The sequence below is a fragment of the Notamacropus eugenii genome, chromosome 3 (assembly GCF_028372415.1).
Source record: "Notamacropus eugenii isolate mMacEug1 chromosome 3, mMacEug1.pri_v2, whole genome shotgun sequence".
NCBI classification, from domain to species: domain Eukaryota; kingdom Metazoa; phylum Chordata; class Mammalia; order Diprotodontia; family Macropodidae; genus Notamacropus; species Notamacropus eugenii.
Window position 1 is genome coordinate 297,357,571 of NC_092874.1, and position 19,591 is coordinate 297,377,161.

The following is a 19,591-nucleotide window of genomic DNA, read 5'->3' on the forward strand; positions in this document are numbered from 1 at the left end:
TGTCATGCCCTCAATAAACCAAGTTCTTTGACCTAGACTCTTGGGCAAGGTAAGCTAAGGTGGCCTAAGCTGTGGTTCTGAGTGCTGCTGAGCATAATAAGGCCCTCATGATGTCTTGACTCACCTTCAACATATCATACATAGCTGTGTATACACCTCCTGAGGGCAGGCAGGGCCTGGTAGGGAGCTGGGCCACCTGACCCTCAAGAGGATGGGGAGTGAAACAAATAGCTGAGCTGGTGATCTCCTCTCCATCAGAGAGGGCAGGGTGGGGCCAAACTGCTCCATGGTGGTAGGCTCCCACCTTGTATCTCTCCCAGAAGCCACAGTGGCCATAAGGGATGAAGTGTGGGAGAGGGCGAGAAAGTGGGATGAAGTGCTTGCTGGGGGAGGGGAGGGGCTGAAGGGGGAAAGAGGGGAAAGGCCCTGGGGGGGAGAGGCTAATTGGCAGGCTTCCCATGGACGCGGAAGCGGTAAATGCAGGTGTACTCAGGGTGACCCCAGTTGCTTAAGATCCGAAGTTCGACCACCTGGTATGGGGCTGTGTCATTGCCCTGTGGGAAGAGGAGACTGGGGTCAGGAAGGCTCGTGATCCCTTGGTGGACATCCTGACCCCAGAGCCCGTCCCCCCCAGGCCTTCTTCAGTGGCTGAATGTTATCCCTCAGGTTGCTATCAGAACCATGGGGTCCTGGCTCAAACTGCAGCTCCTAGCAAAGCCACAGCATCCCCATGGCTGGTGATCTAGCCTTCAAGAGCACCAGCCTCCCTGGGACACTGTGGGGCCAGCCCTCCATACCTGAAAGTGGAAGGTCTGAATGGACTCCCCAGCATTATCATAGGTAAAGTGCCCGAGGGCCACCCCTTCCGACTGTGAATCTTCATTTAGCCCCTACAGAGAAGGAAAAGCAAAGGGAAGGGATGGATGGATGGATGGATGGATGGATGGATGGATGGATGGATGGATGGGAGGGGGTTAGAGGAAAGGTCATGCTGTTAAGACATGAATCCAGATCTATCCAGGGAGGCAAAGGAAGGGGAGGTTGTGGAGGAGAAGGTGGAAGAGGAGGAGGAAGGGGGTGTAGGGGGGGATACATTGGGGAGAGTAAAGGGGAGAAAGCAAAAGCCACCATGATGTTTCCTTCTTTGGTCCCCTCACCTTCCAGCATCTCTCACTAACTCAGTAGACAGATCCTTTTCCCTCCAAGCCCCTGGCCTCCTTCTCTGCCTCTTCCCCTAAGCTGCTGAATGGCTTTGGGACACACAATTTAATTGTAGGTGCCTCAGTTTCTTCATCTATCAGGATTTAGGTCCTGAAGCATCCTGTTCCCCTACACGTTTCTTCTTCTCCTCTGGCTCCACTTTTTTCACCCACATCCTCCTTATGAGGACATTCCAACTCTGCCCTAAGGAGGTGACTGTAGGGAATGGTGCTCATCATCCCCACTCAGCTCCCCCATGGGACACCTGGCCATGGAGGCACCCATGTATAAAGGAGTTGTATAAAAGGACCCTGAGACAGCATTGAAATCTTGACTGCTGTCAGCTGTCCTCTTCTGGCTTCTCTCTAAGAAGAGGGGGAGCAGGGAAAGGGCTGGTTGTGGAGTCCAGAGACCAGCCTCAATATCCCAGCTGTAAAATGGGCACATCCTTCCATTCCTCACCTCACAATGCTGCTGTTAAGAAATGGCTGTCAGGCATACTGGAATGGAGAGCTGCAAGGCTCAGATACTCACCAAGATGACAAAATCCTTGGGAGCGCTAGGGATGTTGCTGATGGGAGACAGGGCTTTGGGTACATGCTCCAAGGTGACAGCACTGAGGTGGATGCGGGCAGATAATCGAACCACAGCAAAGCCCTGGGGGCCCCGGAATGCCCAGCAGTTGCCAGGGTAAACATCTGGCTGTGGGCAGAAGACAAGTCAGGTGACAAGTCAGGTAGGCAGCCAATGGAATAGATTTCCATTGTGTAATCCTCCCACCTTGAGAGCCCAGCCCCCACAGAAGGTGGGAGATGGCAGAGAGCCAAGCTGGGGGCCCTTTGTTCTGTCATACCTGGAGGATGGCTCTTGGGGACTGGAAATAGTACCACAAGGGGATGCCAAACAGACTGAGAAGGGCCGTCTTGGTATCATAGGTCTCTGAGCAGCGGCTACTGATGATGCTGGCCCCTGAAAGAACAAGAGGGAGAGAAGTGAGGTGGGGGCAGCTGAGGGCTGGCAGGACACAGAGGTAGTCCTGAAGATGAGGGGTCACTGCCAGGGCATCAGCCCTTCAACTGCCCCGTCCCATAAGGGGCATCATGAGTTTTTAATTCCTGCTGTCCCTTAATGGGCAACCATCATGTCCCCAGCCCTCTGGCTTTCTACAGGCTACCTACCTGAGGACTCCAGGGCATAATCCACTAGCCCAATGCGGTCTTCACTGTATCTCTTCAGGGCCTCATTCACAATCTGGTGCACATCCTAAAAGACAGGCATGGATGGACTCATGGGCCTAGCTGCCTGCAGAACTGGCCCAGCCCTTTCACCAGAGGGCCACGTGTGCTACCTGCTCTGCCAGGGCTTCCCCTTCCTTCCCTGGAGGCTCCTCTCAGGGCAAACCCATGACCTCCGACAGGCAGACAGGGAATGGGGCAGGCCTCACCTCCTCTGTGACCCCAGTCACTCCTTCCTTGTGAAGGGTCAGCCTCAGGCTGGCAGCAGCTTCACTGGCAGATTTGACCTGCCCTTCTGCCACCTGAGTGAGGATTCTGTGCTCCAGGTCCCGAAGTTGGGCCTGTACCTCCTCCAGCTGAAGAAGCCCAGCCTTAGCGCCCTTGTCTCGAAGAAGGTACTGACTGATCCAGGCTGGGAACTGAGACTCCACCTAGAAACCACCAGAGACCATCCACAAAACAGTAGAGGTAAGGAAGAAAGAGGGCCGGGACAGGGGACCTGGGGAGGGGGTGTCTAGAAAGACTCTGAGAGCTCAGAGCCTATGCATGTCTTCCTGGTGCCAGGGAAGGGACGGTTGTGAACCAAGTGACTGGCATTTTTCCACTGCTTTCAGGTCTACCAAAAAAGATCTCATTGGACCCCAGTGGACACCTTAGAGGGTTGGGTCTCCCTGGGCAGATGCTCAGGCAGCCCACCTTGGAGAGAGGGGCACATGTGGTCTAAGTGGTGGACTGGAGGACTCACATCACTGCGCAGGGCTGCCATCTTCTGTGGCCAAAGGTCTACTTCCTCTGCCACTGCAGCCTGTCTCTGGCTCAGGGCTGCCAGTTCCTGTCTCAGGCCAGCCAGCTGGGCCTCCAGTGGACCCATAGCCTTTAATATGTTTTCCTGGAGGGCTTCTTGGGCCAAACTAGACAGTGACAAAAGGAAAAGGGAAGGGCAGCCACTGGCTAGTGACACAGGATAGAGTCAAGCAGAACCACTATCAAAGGGAAAGAACAGAACCAGAGATCTGGGTGCAAGTCTTCCCTGACATTTACTCCCTGTGTGACCCTGGGCAAGTCATTTCCCTCCCAGGCCTCAGGACCCTCATCTGCTCTCTGAGGTCCTTACCAGCTGGGATTAATCCTATGGACATGCTAACCCAAGTATTCTGGCTCTACTGACACCCCCCCAGAGAATCTCAGTGGTGCTTTCTCTGGTCTAGTTTTCTAGCCTTCCTTCCCTCCTCTTCTCTTTGCCAGTTAGTTTGGGGCCTTACCTCTGCCATTCAGATTTTAGCTGAAGCACCCAGCTTTCCAGCTCCTGTAAGGAAGATGATGGCACAATGAGACTGATGAAAACACCAAACCACACTCTGGGGACTCATTGTCTCCTCTGGGTGGACCCTCTGTCTGCTAAGGAGGATCTGAGTCTCTGCAAACTGTTGGGCTCCAGAAATCTTGACCTTGAGTTTGGGCTAGACCTTTCAAAGACTGGACTCCTCTCTTATCATCCCACCAAGAGGAGGCATCTGACAGAGACCCCAACTCAGCTGAGATTAGGCATGAACCACTTTCCCTAGAGTGGTGAGGTCACTTCTCAGTCCCTGAAAAGAGTTTCAAACTCAGCTGTTGAGTTACAGTCTTCTCATTGACAATCTTATCCCTCCCTAGTCTTCATGCATGGATGTGCTCAGTACAGGAAAGGGGTTCCAGAAAGGAGCTACAGGAGGAGGCTTAGGTTGCTTTAGATCAGTAAGCTCTCTGCTTATCCTTCGGACAAGGGGATCCAGAGTCCTCAGACAGGAGCTCTCAGGGACAATGAGTCAATCGAATATGCTCCCATACAAGTATGGAATCTGGCCAGAAACCTGTAAGCAAGTGTTAGGTCTACTGACAGCAGCACCAACATTTCCAGCTACAAGTGACCTCCCCCAAGACGTCTCTGCCCCCTCTCCCCCCCTCCCCGCACCCTTTCCCCCGCCCCCCCCCCCCCCCCCCGCCCTCCATCCCCTGTGTCTCTGCCTCCAGAAGCGTCAGAGCTTCTGGATTACCTGGGATGCCTGAGAAATCTTCTTTAGAACATTATCCAAATCTTGCCGATGTTCTGCCCTGAGGGTGGTGAGTGCTTCCTGGAGACCACAAAAAAGGAGACAGGCGTTCAACAAGACCCAGAGAACTTGGCAGGTCCTGCCAAGCCCAGAGTGCTGCCTCACCTCAAGACCTCTATGCCTTCCACTAGCTGGGCTTGCCGACCTGGTCTTCTTAGCAGAGCGTTCTCCTCACCTGGATGTGGGCAGTGGTGTCCCTACGGAAGTCCTTCTTCAGGGTGGGTTCCCATTGGCTCATCAGGCCCTCCAGGAGAGTTGAAATATCCTCGTGGCTCAGGCTTTTTCCACCTCCATTCCCACTGGCCCCCTGCAGCTCCAGCAACTTCAGCCTGATGGCCTCCTTCTGCCAACGTGCAGAGTATTCAGAAGCCAGAGTTTCCAGCCGCCTTTCTAGGGCATGAACCTTGGACAGGACATGCTGTTCAGCCTTGGGAACAAGGAGGAAAACACACAAAGATGAAAAGTCTCTTAGGAGGAGGAACAAGGAGCACTGGGCATTTGTTAAGCACCACTGTGTGCCCGAGGTGGGGCTGAGTGCTGAGAACACAAGGACCAAGAAGGAAACCTTTCTTGTGTACGAAGAACTTCCATTTGAATGGAGGAGACAAGGACATTAAAAGCCACCAGGTCGTTTAACTGCTGTCGGCAGATTTCTTCATTTCACACTTACGCTATTTACAAAAACGTAAGCATTGTTGGTCTCCGCCTGAGAATGGAAGTTCCTGATCAATGGGAATGGTTTCATTTTGTGTACCTGTGTCCCCTAGGCCGGGACCCGGCACTGAGGAAGTGCTTAATAAATACGTGTGGGTTGACAGGCTGACTGGAAGAAAGAGCACCAGAATGAATTCTCAGCATGGGGGCAGCCATTTGGGTAGGGTCACCGAGTGTGAAAGGAGTACAGAAGACCAATGAGGCTAAGGCTGGAAAGACAGGGTGGGGCTGTTTTCCTCTGGGGGGCAAAGGGGAGGCCCTGCCATTGACTGAGGAGGGAAGTCACTTGGTCTGCTCTGTTCTTAAGGAAAGTTCCTTTGAGAGCAGAGTGCAGAACAGACTGGAGGCAGGGAGGCCACTCAGGACACTGCGGCAGTGAGCCAGGAGAGTGATGAGGGAGGGCCAGGGTCACCAGGGTCGAAATGGCAAAGAAGCTGAGAGAGCTCAGGGCAAAAAGCCAGGTCAGAGACCTCCCCAAGAGGTACAAAGGAGGCTAAGCATGCAGAAGGTCCCCTCCCCACCAACCACACAGCACAGGGGCAGAACCAAGAGAACAGAGGGAGGGTGGGCATTTTTGATGAGCCCAGCCCACCTCCTCTCTAACCATCTAGATAATGTGCCAGACCACATTCTCATGAGGAAAGCCAAGAAAACATCCCTGTGCGTCATTTCTCCAGCCCAGGGAAGCTTAAGAAATAAGAGAGCTGTGGACACTGAGGTGGGGGCTGGCCAGGAGCCCAACATAATGGCAGCCAGGACAGTGGGAAGCATTTCATTGCCCAAGGATGGTAAAAGGGCTAGAACTGAATCCCTGAGCAGGAGCAGATCCCAGGCTATCCTGGGAGCATGAAGGGGGCCAAATGACTCTTCTAGGCTACAGACGTAGGGCTGAGAGGAGCAGTTATGAGTGAGCGAGGCCCTAGCTGAGCACTGATCAAGAAAGGGGTTCTGCAAAGAGGTTCTGGACCTGAGCCCCAGAGCACAGCTGGGGGCTCAATGTTCACTTTTAGTCCTGCAGTGGGATACCTCGGGTAGGAGACCCAGACGCAAGAAGAGTCAATAAGTTCGGTCCCTCTGAACCTGCAGAACCTCAAAGTGTGCTAACAATGACTGAGTCCAATAACATTCTACAGAAACTCCAGCACCCGCAAGCCAGAAGACCTAAACCTGAGTCAGGAACTTGCACAACTCAGACAAGAATAGCAGTGAACAGATATCACCACTGTGGAAGCACTGAAAGTTTGCGGACTGAACTAAGAAAGCCCAGAGGTGAGCTGAGCCCAATGCCAACATCAAGTTCATAGTCAAGAAATAGGCTGGAAGAATGAGTAAACAAAACTGAACCTGACCACAAAGGGCTACTATGGCTCAAGACAGAAAGACAGAAGAAGCCAATGACTTGAAGATATCTTTAAGCAAATCCTCCAAGAAAAAGGGTAGATTGGATAAGAGTTGAACAAGAATTCCTAGAAGAGTTAAAGAATGAGATAAAAATGAACAAAAAGTGATTTTAAGAGTGGAAGAGGAAAAATTTTTAAAAAGCGGTACAAGAAAGATATGAGAAAAGAATGAATAATTAGTAAAAGAGGCACAAAAATACTGAATTCCTTAAAAATTAGAACTGAGCAAATAGAAGCTAATAACTCTAGGAGACAACAACAAAAAATAAAATCAATTCAAGAGAAAATGTATAGGATCTCATACAAAACTCCAATGACCTAGAAATGGATTGAGGAGAGAGAATTGGAGAGTCATTTGTCTATCCAAAAGCCAGGAACAAAAAAGGAGCTCAACATAATATTTTAAGATATTACAAAGGAAAATGCCCCGATGTGTTAGAATCAGAGGGCAAAGTAGAACTTGAAACCACAAATCATTTCCTGAAAGAAACCCCTACATGAAAACTCCCAGCAACTGTTCTAAATCCAGAACTGCCAGGTCAAGGAGAAAATTCTGCAAATAGCCAGAGAGAAATAATCCAGTACTGTCAGGACACATGAGATTTAGAAGCTTCCACATTAAAGGAGTACAGGGCTTGGGATATCATATTCTGGAGTGGAAAAGATCTAGGATTAGAGCCCACAATAAGATTAAACTACCCAGCAAAACTGTGTATCGTCCTACAGGGGAATAAGGACCCTTCCTGAAATAGAGAACTTTCAAGCATTCCTGATGAAAAGACCAGAACAGAATAGAAAATTTGACATTCAAACACAGAACTCAGGAGAAGAATAATAAGGTGAACATGAGTGAGAAATCACAAGTCACTAAAAAAGGGCAAATTGTTTAGATCCCTTGTGTGGCAAGATGATACATGTAACCACTTCAGAATTTTGTGATCACCACGGGTCCTAGAAGCAGTCTAAATAGATAGTGACCTGAATGACTGTATTATGTTGTGAGGATCTCAAAAGAATGGAAGGGTGGAGAAGAGAAATGCACTGGAAGGTTGTGGGGAAGGAGAGAAAGAATGGGGAAAGTTATCTCATAAATGGGGTGCACTAGAAAGAGTTTATACAATGGGAGGGACAGAAGAGGGGAACAGGCAACACGAACCTTATTCTCATCTGAACTGGTTGAAAGAGGGAAGAATACACATACACACACAAGGAGATGGAGAGATTCATTTTACCCAAGGAGAAGTAGGAGGAAAGGTGTCTAAGAGAAAGGTGAGGGGGAGGGAAGAATGACGGGATAGATTAAGGGAGGCAAAGGTCAGAAACAAAAGACTACTGAAGAAGGGACAGAGTAAAAAACAAAAGGATGAGTGTAAAAGAATAGCATGGAAAAAAATATACATTTAATGAACACAACTGTGAATGGGAATGGGATGAACTCACTCATAAAATGGAAGAATACAGTTGAATGGATTAGAAACCAGAATCCAACAATATGTTATTTACAAGAAATATGCTTGAAACAGAAAGATACACAAATAGAGGAGTTGGAGAAAAAGAATGGATCTTACAGAATGGATCCTAAAGAATGGATGAGTCAAAGAACAAATCATAGAAATGGTTAACAATTTCATGGTGACAATGACATAACTAAATTTTGGGGATGCAGTCAATGCAGGACTTAGAGAGAAATGTATATTTTGAAATGCTTACATCAATCAAAGAGAGAAAGAAACAGATTAAAGAATTAGACATGCAACTAAAATATTTAGAAAACCAACAGATTAATCCCTTCCCAATTAAACACCAAAATTAAAATCTTGAATCGATAGAAAGATGAACGAAATTGAAAGAACAAAACCCCAATGAACTAATAAATAAAACTATAAGCTTTGAGAAAAACAATTAAATAGATAAATCCTTGGCTAATTTAATTTTTACAAAAGAAAACCAAATTATTACATCAGAAAATGAAAACAGTGAATTTACAATCTATGAAGAGAAAATAAAAGTAATTACTAGGAGCTTTGTTGCCCAACTACATGCCAATAATAAAAATGAAAATCTAAATGAAATGAATTTTTCAAATATAAATAGTCCTGTTTAACAGAGCCCTTAAATAACCCCATCTTAGAAAAAGGAACGAAACAAGCTATAAATGATCTCTCTAAGAAAAAACCCCAGGACTAAATCAAATTTTTCCAAATGATTAAAAAGTAATCAATTCCAACACTAAATAAACGATTTGCAAAACAGGTAAAGATAGAATCTTATCAAATTCTTTCTATGACAAAAATATAATCTTGATACCCAAACCAAGGAGAGTCACGTCTCCCCAAGAGAGGGAACTATAGATCAATTTCATTAATGAATATTGATGAAAAATATTAAATGCTAAGAAAGGAGATTACAGGAATATATCACAAAGATATATTGTGACACTGTGACCAAGCTGGATTGATACCAAGAAGTTGGGCCTGGGTCAATTATTAGGAAAACTATAAATGTAACTGATTATATCAATAACATAAACAACAAATTTATATGATTTCAACAGGTGCAGACAAAGCTTTTGACAAAATGCCTCATCCCTGTTGAAAAACACTAGAAAGCACAGGAATAAATGGAGTCTTCTTTAAAATAAGTATTATCTAACTAAAACCAAGAGCAAGCATGATATGTAATGGGGATAAGCCTTCCCAGTAAGATCACGGTAAAGGAAGAAAGTCCATTGCCAACCATTGCTATTCAGTGTTGTACCAGTTACAGCAACTGCTAGATATAGCAATAAGGCAGAAAAGAAACTGAAGGGAAAAAACTGCAATGAGGAACCAAAACTATCTCTTTTGGTAGATGATACAATGGTTTACCAAGAGAACCCTAGAGAGTCATCTAAAAAACCAGTTTAAAACAAAACCAGTTCAAACAATTACTTAAAGAAAGTTGGAAGCCCATCAAAACCATCAGCATTTCTATATATTAATCAAGAAAATCCAGCAGGAAGAGATAGAAAGAGAAATTCCATTGAAAATAACTGTATACAATTGTATACTGTATACAACCTGAGAGTTTGCCTGCCAAGACACACACAGGAACTATATGAACACAATTACAAAACATTCTTCATACGTAGAGATCTCAACAGTTGGAGATGTACTCACTCCTCGTGGGTAGGTCAAGCCAGTAGCATAAAAATGATAAAACTACCTAAATTAACTTATTCAGTGCCATACCAATTGAACCACTAAGAAAGTTCTTTGGTAGCAAAGAACTCATTGACAGAGGAGTGGCTTATGGATACAAGGAAATATGACTATGCTGTACGAAGCCACAACTCTGCTTAATTAGAAGACTTACATGAACTGGGGAAAAGTGGAATAAATGAATGAGGAGAACAAGAAAACAAGCACCACAGACAACCATGGAAATGGAAAGAACAGACATGACCCATGAGGATCTTCTTCCCTTCCCGTCCTGGCTAGGGTGGGAAATACTGGCAGGGAACCTGCATCTAATGCTGGGCTCGCCTGCTGTGTTCTGCTGAACTTTTCTTCCCCTTTTTGGTTTATTCTTTTGCTTAAGGGCTGGCTCTGTGGGAGGGCAAAATGGGAAGGATACACTGAGCAAGGTGGGTCACATGAAAGCAAAAGCTAGAGACAAGTCTTCAACGTCAGTGGGATGTGTGCGTGTGTGTGTGTGTGTGTGTGTGTGTGTGTGTGTGTGTGTGTAAAGATGTACCTAATTCAAAATGATTTTCACTAGTAGATCACACAAGCTTTGCAGGGTTTTTCCAAATTCCCTGCTTCTCTTTCTGAGAAGACACACTGGGAAAGGTAGGTTAAGTAAAAACCAATGATATCAAGAAAACTTTTGGAAACACACAACACGATGAGGAGACGTGAAAATGGTTTTCAGACTTTGTGGACATGGACAGGGTTAGAGTTGCTTTGCTTGTCCTGGCAAGGTAGAAGTTGTGGCACATTTCAGAGGCAGGAACAGCTTCCTAACAAGGTGAGTCACTGAGAGGGGAAGGAGCTGACTCAAGAATTTGGGGGCCTCCACTCTCAGGACTGAGCTGAAGAGGGAGGCTGAGGGCCCTTCCTGATGTTTGCCGTTTCACGGGGCCACTGTTTGTATCCTTTAGTCACCACCCTCTTCTTCTCTTGCGCCAGTGGCCTATTTTCAGATCCAGTGTTGCCTTTGGTTTCTTTGCTTGCCAAGAGCCGCTGGTCTCTGACGGAGGCAGCCTCTAGGATTGCTGGCCTTCTCACTGGAATGTGATGTTTTGGGGCAGCAGTCAAACATCCTTAGGAAACGATGCTATGAGTCAGTGTTCCTTTTGCCGTGCCTGAGTGGTTGACACATCTGAAGAGGAAGGACTGGAGCTGTTGGAGCTGTACGGTATGTTTTTTCCCCTTTTGTCCCCCTTTCTTCTAACTTGCTGGATTTTGACCTTTGTGGGGCCCAGTCACTGATCTGGTCCTTGATGCTGAAATGATTCGTGTAACCAGCATTTCTCATTCCGTGAAGATGGTCCTTTGGTTTCGTTGTGACATCTTTTGGTGCTGATCATGTATCCTGTGCCTGGGGACTTTCTTACTGACAAATAATAGTTGTGTCTTCTTCCCTTGCACGTTGTTTTGTGGACTTAGTACAAGGACAGCCAACAAACACTGATACACTCCCACTAAGTGTAACAGGCTATGCCGAGTGTTGGGGTCACAAGGACAAAATGATCTTCTCAGCTTCCTCCTGGACTTCCTTTGCCCTCTGTTGCCTTATGCTCATTTGGAATAGCAACTATGGGGTTTTTTAGTTGCCTTTAAAAATGTGATGAAATCTAATCCTTGAGGCTGATTTGCCTCCTCCAAATTCTTCTGCCTGTGAGTGATCATTCCACTGATTGTTTTCCCCCCCACATCTGAAAAAAAAACTCCTTGCAGCTGACATGAGAAGTCAGACAAATCAAATTCTGACACTGGCTGTGTCCAAAATCGTGGACCTCATTGTGCATCTGACATCCAGCACCTCATCTGTTGCTGTTTCTAGAGCCATGTCCTTTATCCCACCACTCCATGTCACCCCTCAGATTACACTGGAATAATGTCAACCACTTAGACTGTGGTTGGACTGTGTGAGGACTGAGGGAGACCAAGTACTCTTTGTCCTTCTCTGAGGTCCCCTGACCTCTGTCCACAAACAGAAGGTGGCTGCAGAAGGCAAAGGTTGTTTGGTCTTTTTATCTGCTTCCCAAGTCATCATGACTCCCCAAATCCAATCACCTGGTGGCCAAGCTTCTGGTGGGCAGACACCAGGATCTGCACACAGCCTTCAAGTCTTCCCAGCTTGATCAACTCTGATAGTCTGGGCTCTGCTACCAATTTCTGGAGACCCCCCCCCCCTCCAGAATCACTTCACTGTGTGACAAGGTGTTAGGGAAGGCCTTTTGGGGGAGGCAACTATGATTTCAGTTGAAGGCAGCGGGGGAACGCGGGAGGCTGAGTCTTGAGAGGTTGGCATTGAACTGCCCCAGGTCCCAAAGCTAGCAAGTGGCAAAGCTCAAACTTGAGCCCAGGTTTTCTGACCCTGGCTCCCCAGGGATCTGCATATCCAAGGTGAGAGAGTCTCCTAATGCTGCTTGTGAGTGGCCCTGGGGCAAAGATTGATGAGTTTGGAGATGGAAATCCATGGATAAATCGAGGTTACTAAATGAAGGCTTCATTATAGCCTGGATTTATATTCTCATCTCTTGCCCCACAGCACAGACCATTAAGAAGAGACTGTCACCACTGAGATGAATGACCTATCTTCTGCATGACACACACTTGGCACTCAAACAGCAAAGACAAAGAAATGGAAACTACTGGCTTGCCCCCGAACTGGGCAAGAGCTGAATAAATTATGGTGTAAGGATTGAATACAACCGTGCTCTAAGAAACAATGAAATAGGTGGTATTGAGAGAAACCTGAGAAGACTTTGTATGAACTGGTGCAGAGCAGAGTGAGAAGAACCACAAAGAAGCAACTTTGAAAGACTTTAGAACTCTGATCGATGCAGTGACCAAGTACTTTTCTGGAAAATGACCCAACTTCTGACAGAGAGATGACCTGAGGAGGCAGAAGGAGACATAGATCTTTTAGACATGGCCAAAAAGGGACTGGTTTGCTTAACTCTGCACATTTGTTACAAGTGGTTTGCTTTTCATTTTTCTGAATGGGTGGGAGAGGGAGAAGGGAAATAAAACAGACTTTTGTTCATTACAAAATGGAAACAAAAGCAGCTTCCTCTGGCTAATCCTGCTTCCCCCTCCTCTGATGCCTCATAGTGCTGCAGAGCTGTTTCAAAGACAGCGCTAGGAGAGGACACCACCTGGAAGATCCTGCCAGGCCAGAACTGTCTTCAAAGATGGTATGGTAATAGTCTGTATGGCTGCCACAGAAGAAACAGCATAGCCAACTCCCTCTACTGCTTCACTCCCATCTGTCCTGGTAGATCTCCATTGTACCTAGTTGTTTCCTCATGACTCGGGGACTCCTTCAGGGCAGGGACTGTGGGCTTGTTTGTTTGGGTTTGAATTCTTTCTTTGAATTCCCATCCCTTAGCACAGTGCCTGACACACAGTAGGCCACACTTAAGAAATGGTAGTGGACTGAGTGATTCTGGGGTTGATTGGAACAGACTTGGTTGTGAGCAGACTGTCTGCCTGTCCTGCACAAAGTGTTCCTGGCACTCACCCAGGCACTCACCTGGAAATATGGGGTGGATTCTCCTGCTTCCCACACCTCCTCTCTCCTGTTGCTGCCCTTTGCTGCCCACCAGGACAGCATAGCAGGGTGGAATGTCTGTAGTCCATAGGGGTAAAAATACCAAGCACCTAGCACATGGGAGGAAAGGCTAATGAAGGCAGAGGCTGAGGCACCAGAAGGGAAACATGTCCAGGATGAGGACCTACACCTGGACTGTGTCTGGCAGTGTCACATCCACATGGGCTCAGACCCTGGCCCAAGGAAGGTGCATGCATTATGGGCCCCATGATCTGGAAGGCAAGACCCTTCAGGAAAGGCATCTCTCATGATCCTTTCAGGAGTCATTACACACTTTTGGATTATGAGAAAAATGAGGGACAAGAAGCAGCTGGGGAGAGGACATGGAGAAGTCCTGCCTCCTGGTCCCAAGCCTGGTCCACATACAGCCCTGTCTCTTCTGGAGGATCAGAGTGCTTTCAGGAGATGCCAGCTGAATAGAGGTCCTGGTAACTGACAGCTTGTGGTGTCACCATTCCCAAGCTGGGCTTCATCTCATAGTAGGGGGTAAGTGATGTCATGGTTCCTGAACAGAGTACAGCTCTTTTGGGACCATCCAGGGAGGACCACCCTGTCCATTCTCCCCAGTGAGAAGGGGCAAAGGCCTCCAGAGCTGGCATTGGCTGTGTCCTGCCCAGCTAACCCATTCATTGTGGACTCAGCTCTTCTACCAGTTCCCCCACCCTCAAGTGCCTTGACAGTGACCACTGAGGGGGCAGATCAAACACCCATGTAAAGCCAGCACTGTCATAGTAGGCATGCAGCATGAGTCTGGGAGGCCTGCATACAGAAGATGCACAAGAAAGGCTTGTGGGATTGGATCAAGAGGAGGAGACACAGGCCGTCTATCCCATTTCAGGCACAAGAACTTTCCCATACAAGGCCTGGGTCCCTTTTCCCCTAAAGGCTAAAGGCTCCCCTTCAAAGCTCTGTCTTCCAGACTTGCGTTCAGCAGCCCTGCCCCCAAGCCCTTGTCTGTCTGGGCTGGCAGGGTGCCCTGGGGACTCAGCAAGGCTCACCGTAAGCCAGCGAAGCCAGAAGCAACAGCATCAAGAGAAGCAGAAACAACTTCTTCAGAGTTGAAAAGCTCCTGGATTTCATGGGGATGAAGGAGGAGACATTAGTGCCTGGTCTTCCCCACCAGATTCCTGTGCGACCCTCCCTGAGCTGCTGAGGAAACCAACAAAGGGTGTGCCCCCACCCTGGGACAGCTACGATGGGGAGCTCTGGGCTTTTATGGACAGCCCTCGAGGTCAAGTGGAAGGAGAAAATTTGACCTTGGTCAAATGTGTGAATGTTGTTATGAAAGGTGACAGGGCTGGTGGAAGGCATCTCCCTCCCAGGGCTCTCAGGAATGTGCTTATATGCTAGTGAATTGGGCAGGCTTCTTTTGGCTAAATCATTTCAGTGCTTGTCAAATTGGGACTTGGAAGGAGTAAGCCCTGACAAGGTTGGCTAGTCTCCCTGGGCCTAGCCTGTGGCCCCAAGAATCCAGAGCTAGATAGGGAACCTGCAGCCTGGAGATCACATGTGGCACTTGAGGTCCTCAAGGGTGGCCCTTTGACTGAATCTAGACTTCCAAGAACAAATCTCCTTAAGAAAAGGATTTGTTCTGTAAAACTTGGCCTCAGTCCAAAGGTTGCACCCCAGGACCTAGAAGGCTACATGTGGCCTGGAGAGCGCAGGTTCCCTACCCCTGCTCTAGAGGCTCCTGGACACAGCCCTGGAGGCTGCCTGGAAACCTGGACATGACCCCCCACAGAGAAACTGTAAGGATGGCCTGGCTACCCGAAGGACTGGGAAGAGACTACAACCCCTGGGAGCTCAGGACTTTCCAACTGGCCAAGGTGAAGCCACCAGAGTCAGTGGAGATGAGAGGCAGGAACTACTGAGGGGACAGCTCCTCCAAGATACTCAGGAATAGAGCAGCACCTGTGCTCATGGGGATTGGCATGTGCTGGGGAAGGGTTAACAAGCAGTTCTGAAGGAGGTGAAGGCACACACAACTTGTCCCATCTTCTTCTTCAGTCTAGATACCCAGAGGAGCCCTGACTGGTAGCTGACACTCAGGAGCAGGTTCAAGCTGGTTCCAGCTGATTCCAGCACACCCCTGACCCTGACCTGACCTTCTGTCATAAGATTCATGGCACAAAAGTCTCAAAAGCTGAACTGAGCTCAAGCGTGGTGAAGCTTTTTCAAGCATGGGTTCTTTGGTTCTGGCAGAGCCCAGGGAGGCCTCACTGACCTGGTTAAGACAAAGACGTCCAGCAGGGAGGCAGCTGTGGTCAGGCGGTAGCAGGTAGTGCCCAGCCACCAGTAGAACAGGCCAAAGAGCCAACCTGTAAAAGTCCCAGCAGAGGGGTTCAAAGGCTTCGCCCTCCTATCCCAGAGTTAGCTTGCTCCCAGCCTGCCCACTCTGCAGCTGCTCCTTGAATCTCCCAAGGCTTTCTAGCTGTGCCTGGGGATCCTGCCATAAAAGCCTGTCTCCACACACTGTCCTAGGGTTAGCACCCAGGCCTGGTGTGCCCCAGCATAGGAATGAGGAAGCTCTTATGGGCCCACAGCAGGGACTGCCCTGGGCAGTGTGCCCACCCACTCCCAGAACCCACCTGGAAAAGTGATGGCCACCCACAAGAAAGCAACAACTTGGGAGGCAGCATTCCTTAATGAGGATGCTGAGCCAGGCTGGTCCATAAGTGTGTGCCCTGCAGGAAAGTGAAGACATGAGGAGCCACCCAGAAGGAGACACAAGTGGGCCTCAGGCATCCCCATTACCATGCTGAGGCTTGGGCCCTCCCAACCTCCAAACCCCCACCTGGAGCCAGACTGCAGAGTTCTCTATCCTTTTATCTGAAATCTATGTTCTCCCCATCCCCCCTGGATGGGGCACCCTTCAAAGTACACGGGGCAGCGTCCAGGGGATGGAGTTCCAGTAGGCAGGAAGTGCTGCCTACCTGCAGAGTCATCCTCCGAGGAGTATCCTGAGGAAGATCCATAGATATCATAGGTGACTTTGCCCTCATTCAGTCCATTGATTTTACTCTTCTCAGCACCTCCCAGGCCTCTCCTCCTCCTCACCAAGTCCCCACCTGCACAGAGCATGGAGGTGCCTGATAAGCAGGGAGCTTCAGGCTTCCAGCAACAGCAGCTGCCAGAGGTGGAACACCTGGCAGAACTTTTCAGAATTCAGACTTCCCACCCCTTTGGGGGTCTGAACCCAGAAGCCCCCCCCATGTGGTTTAGGGCAGGAATGGAGTTCTGCACAAGGGCAAAATCTGGCCCCCTTCCTATGTCTGTATGAGGTAAGAACACTTTTTATGTTTTTAAGTGTAATGGAACTTTACTGAAACATGTAAAGATGATTTTTAGCTCATTGGCTGCACAAAACCAGGTGGCCTTCTGCCTTAGGAGGCATGGTTATTGTCAGCCAGATCTGGAAAAGTGCCATCTATGGGACTGAGGGGCTTCAGGAGAATGGAAGGATCTCCCACCTGGGAGGATCCAGGGAGATGAGCCAACCTGGAGGAGTAAGGTAACTCCCAACAGACACTAGCCTCCTTAGGAATCTTTAGAAGACAGGGAGGAGCTTCCTTCCTTCTCCCCAGCCCAAGCCCTCGGGTTTGTCAAGCTCTGGCCAGAGCTCACCACGTTCACTCCAGTAGACATCGCTGTCCAGCTGATCTTGTAGGATGGAGCTTTTGTCCACCGAGGCGACCCGGGGGCCCCTGACGTAGGACTCGCTGACCACTGATTCACTGTAGTAGGTAGTGTGAGGATTGGAAGCAGGGCCCAGGTGAGGGGCTGGTGAGAGGCGTTTCACACTGCCAGATTTCCTCTTCAGAGTCCTGGGGGGCGCCAAGCATGAAGAGCAAAGGAAAGAGGGTGAAGGAGATGAAGCAGGAGAAAAACAGGGGGAGAAAGGCCTGGAGGAGGAAGAGACTTTCAAGGAGCTTCTAGGATGAAAAGAAATGATCCCCAAAGCCCTCTTCTGTTCTTATTCCTTCAACAGATGAATCCTTTATAACATTGGAACAAATCCCCAGCTCCCATGGGCCAGGCAGGGCCTCTTTCCAAATGGAACCACCATGATGAGGTACAAGAGGAGCTAAAGCCACCTGAACCTGTCTCCTCCCCCACAGGTCCATCACCCCCATGGCTTCCTATGCTCTTGCTAGGCCCTGCAGCTCACCCCAGAAACCGTGGGTACTGGGCCACATGATGGTTGTTCCCTGCCCAGCTTTAAGCCTCAGTTTCTGGCCCTCTCAATGCTCAAAGTCACCCCTCCCTAGTTCCTGTTCTCAGAGAGTGAAGGCAGCAGCAGCCCAGGTTGGGGTAGAAGGGGAAGAGACGGTGCTGGGGACAGGAAATTCTCGCATTTGTGGGGAAAGAAAGCACTAGAGTGATGTTTCCACCAAAGATGGGGGCAGGAAAGAAAGGTGCACATGGAAGCTGGCCAGGCCCTTGGCTGCCCTGAGTGGTTGTGATCTGGAAGATGACCTAGGGTCGCTGTGGAGTGGCTTACCTTAAGGGACTGTCCTTGAAGGCAGTGTGCTGACCAGCCACCAGGGAACTTCCTCCACTGCTGCTGCTGCTGCTGCCTCCATCATCATCAACATGGTAACGATGGCTCAGGCGCTGACTGCGTCGAGACATCATCAAAATCTCACTCTAGAAGTGCTAGAAATTCCTGGAAGAAGCAAAAAGTAATGAGAAGCTGTGCTTACTGACTGACTAGGTGTGATTTTCTGGGACCCCCTGAGAAGAGCCTGATGGGGGAGACGTTGAAGGGGAGGGATGGATTCCTCCAAAAGGAAAGCTGGCTGCACTGGGACAGAGAGGCGCTTTCCTAAAGAGTTTCTGAAGTGTCTCCCAGACGCTGAGGGTGGCTGCTCACCAGGGCCAAGCCTGCCAGCTTTGTGCCTGAGCTGGCCGTGACATCTTCTTGCAGGTGGCTTCCCTGGTGAAGCGCTGCCCTCACTCTCTCTCCAACCTCCATTTGGAATGTCTCCCTTGGTGTCTTTACTGAATCTGGGGTTTTGACACTTGCCTTGGGATTGTTCTCAGGTCGCTTCACACACACACACAATTTCCTTCTCGCCATAGTTGTTAACTCTGAGGGAAAGGCCTGCTTTCCCTTCCATGTCTTTGTTTCCCCTCATCCCCAACAGCACCCAGTTCTGTGATCATTCTGGAGGGTGGATGGGGTCCAAGCTAACCATCAGATACTAACCCCACCCCTTAGGTCATGTGTTTCTTTAGTAAGAGCCCTCAATGGACAACTGGATTATTGAACTCATTTTACAAATGAGTAAACAGACAAGTGGTAAATTCTCCAGGGGTCCCCATACCTCTTTGGAGGAAGAGCCTCCAAAGCAGGCCCTGGGCCTTCCTGTCCCCCAGCTCCCTCAGCTCCAACCTCACTGCCTCCTCAGGGATTTCTGAATTGTCAAGGATTGCACAAGCAAAGTTTCAGTGACAGAGGGCTGATACAAAAGGGAGGCTGTCCCAGCCTTAGGAGACATGGATGTCATGAACATGAATTAGACCACCCCTAACTCAGATTACAGACGAGACCAGGTTGTAGGGGATCTCAGCTTGGTTTCCTAGTCTATCCATGCTATAAAACCATCTCTAATATACCCAACCTTGATTTTGGAGGGCCTGTGACCTTTGCCAGAAGCTGTATTCTGGGGGTTACTGCTTTCATTTCCAAGATGCTTGCTTGGGTCGTGGGACAGAGACCCCAATGGATGTCTCTGCCAGTTGGGAGAACAAGAAGGCCTGGTTTGGCTAGCAGGGAGAGTTCCTACTAGACTTGTCCTAAAAAGCAAGAAACCACATGTCTCCCTGGCTAAGGAAGCCCATTTGGTCGACCCGTGAGCTTCTCTGAAGATGGGGTGCCCACTTGGCAAGGACAGGAAGAGGGAAATCGGCAGCAGCCAAGGCAGACAGCTGGCCTGATGTCCCTTGCTAGCTTCCACCCCCACATGGTAATCAAGTCTGCCCCACTGGAGTCTTTGAATGCCCACCCACTCGGGCATCAGCATCAGCTCTCACCCTCCCTCCCCCATGCTTGGGTGGAGTCTTTGCCCGAGGCCTCAAACAAAGCAGTACAGCTAGTAGTCAGGCTGTTGTGGATACAAACCTA

The 19,591-nt window shown here is 49.0% G+C and overlaps 1 protein-coding gene across 1 annotated transcript; it reads right to left on the minus strand.

Moving 5' to 3' along the window:
• Positions 1-440: 440 nt before the first annotated feature.
• On the minus strand, positions 441-18,096 carry LOC140532086 (SUN domain-containing protein 2-like). The gene is made up of 17 exons (XM_072650632.1): positions 17,966-18,096; positions 17,089-17,288; positions 16,398-16,532; positions 16,053-16,148; positions 15,689-15,782; positions 14,127-14,223; positions 13,387-13,482; positions 4,704-4,955; positions 4,472-4,549; positions 3,698-3,741; positions 3,181-3,346; positions 2,645-2,866; positions 2,379-2,463; positions 2,054-2,169; positions 1,735-1,902; positions 798-890; positions 441-554 (listed from the first exon to the last, which is right to left on the minus strand). Exons 1-17 carry the CDS (start codon positions 18,094-18,096, stop codon positions 441-443), a joined length of 2,187 nt encoding a protein of 728 aa, XP_072506733.1.
• Positions 18,097-19,591: the final 1,495 nt, after the last annotated feature.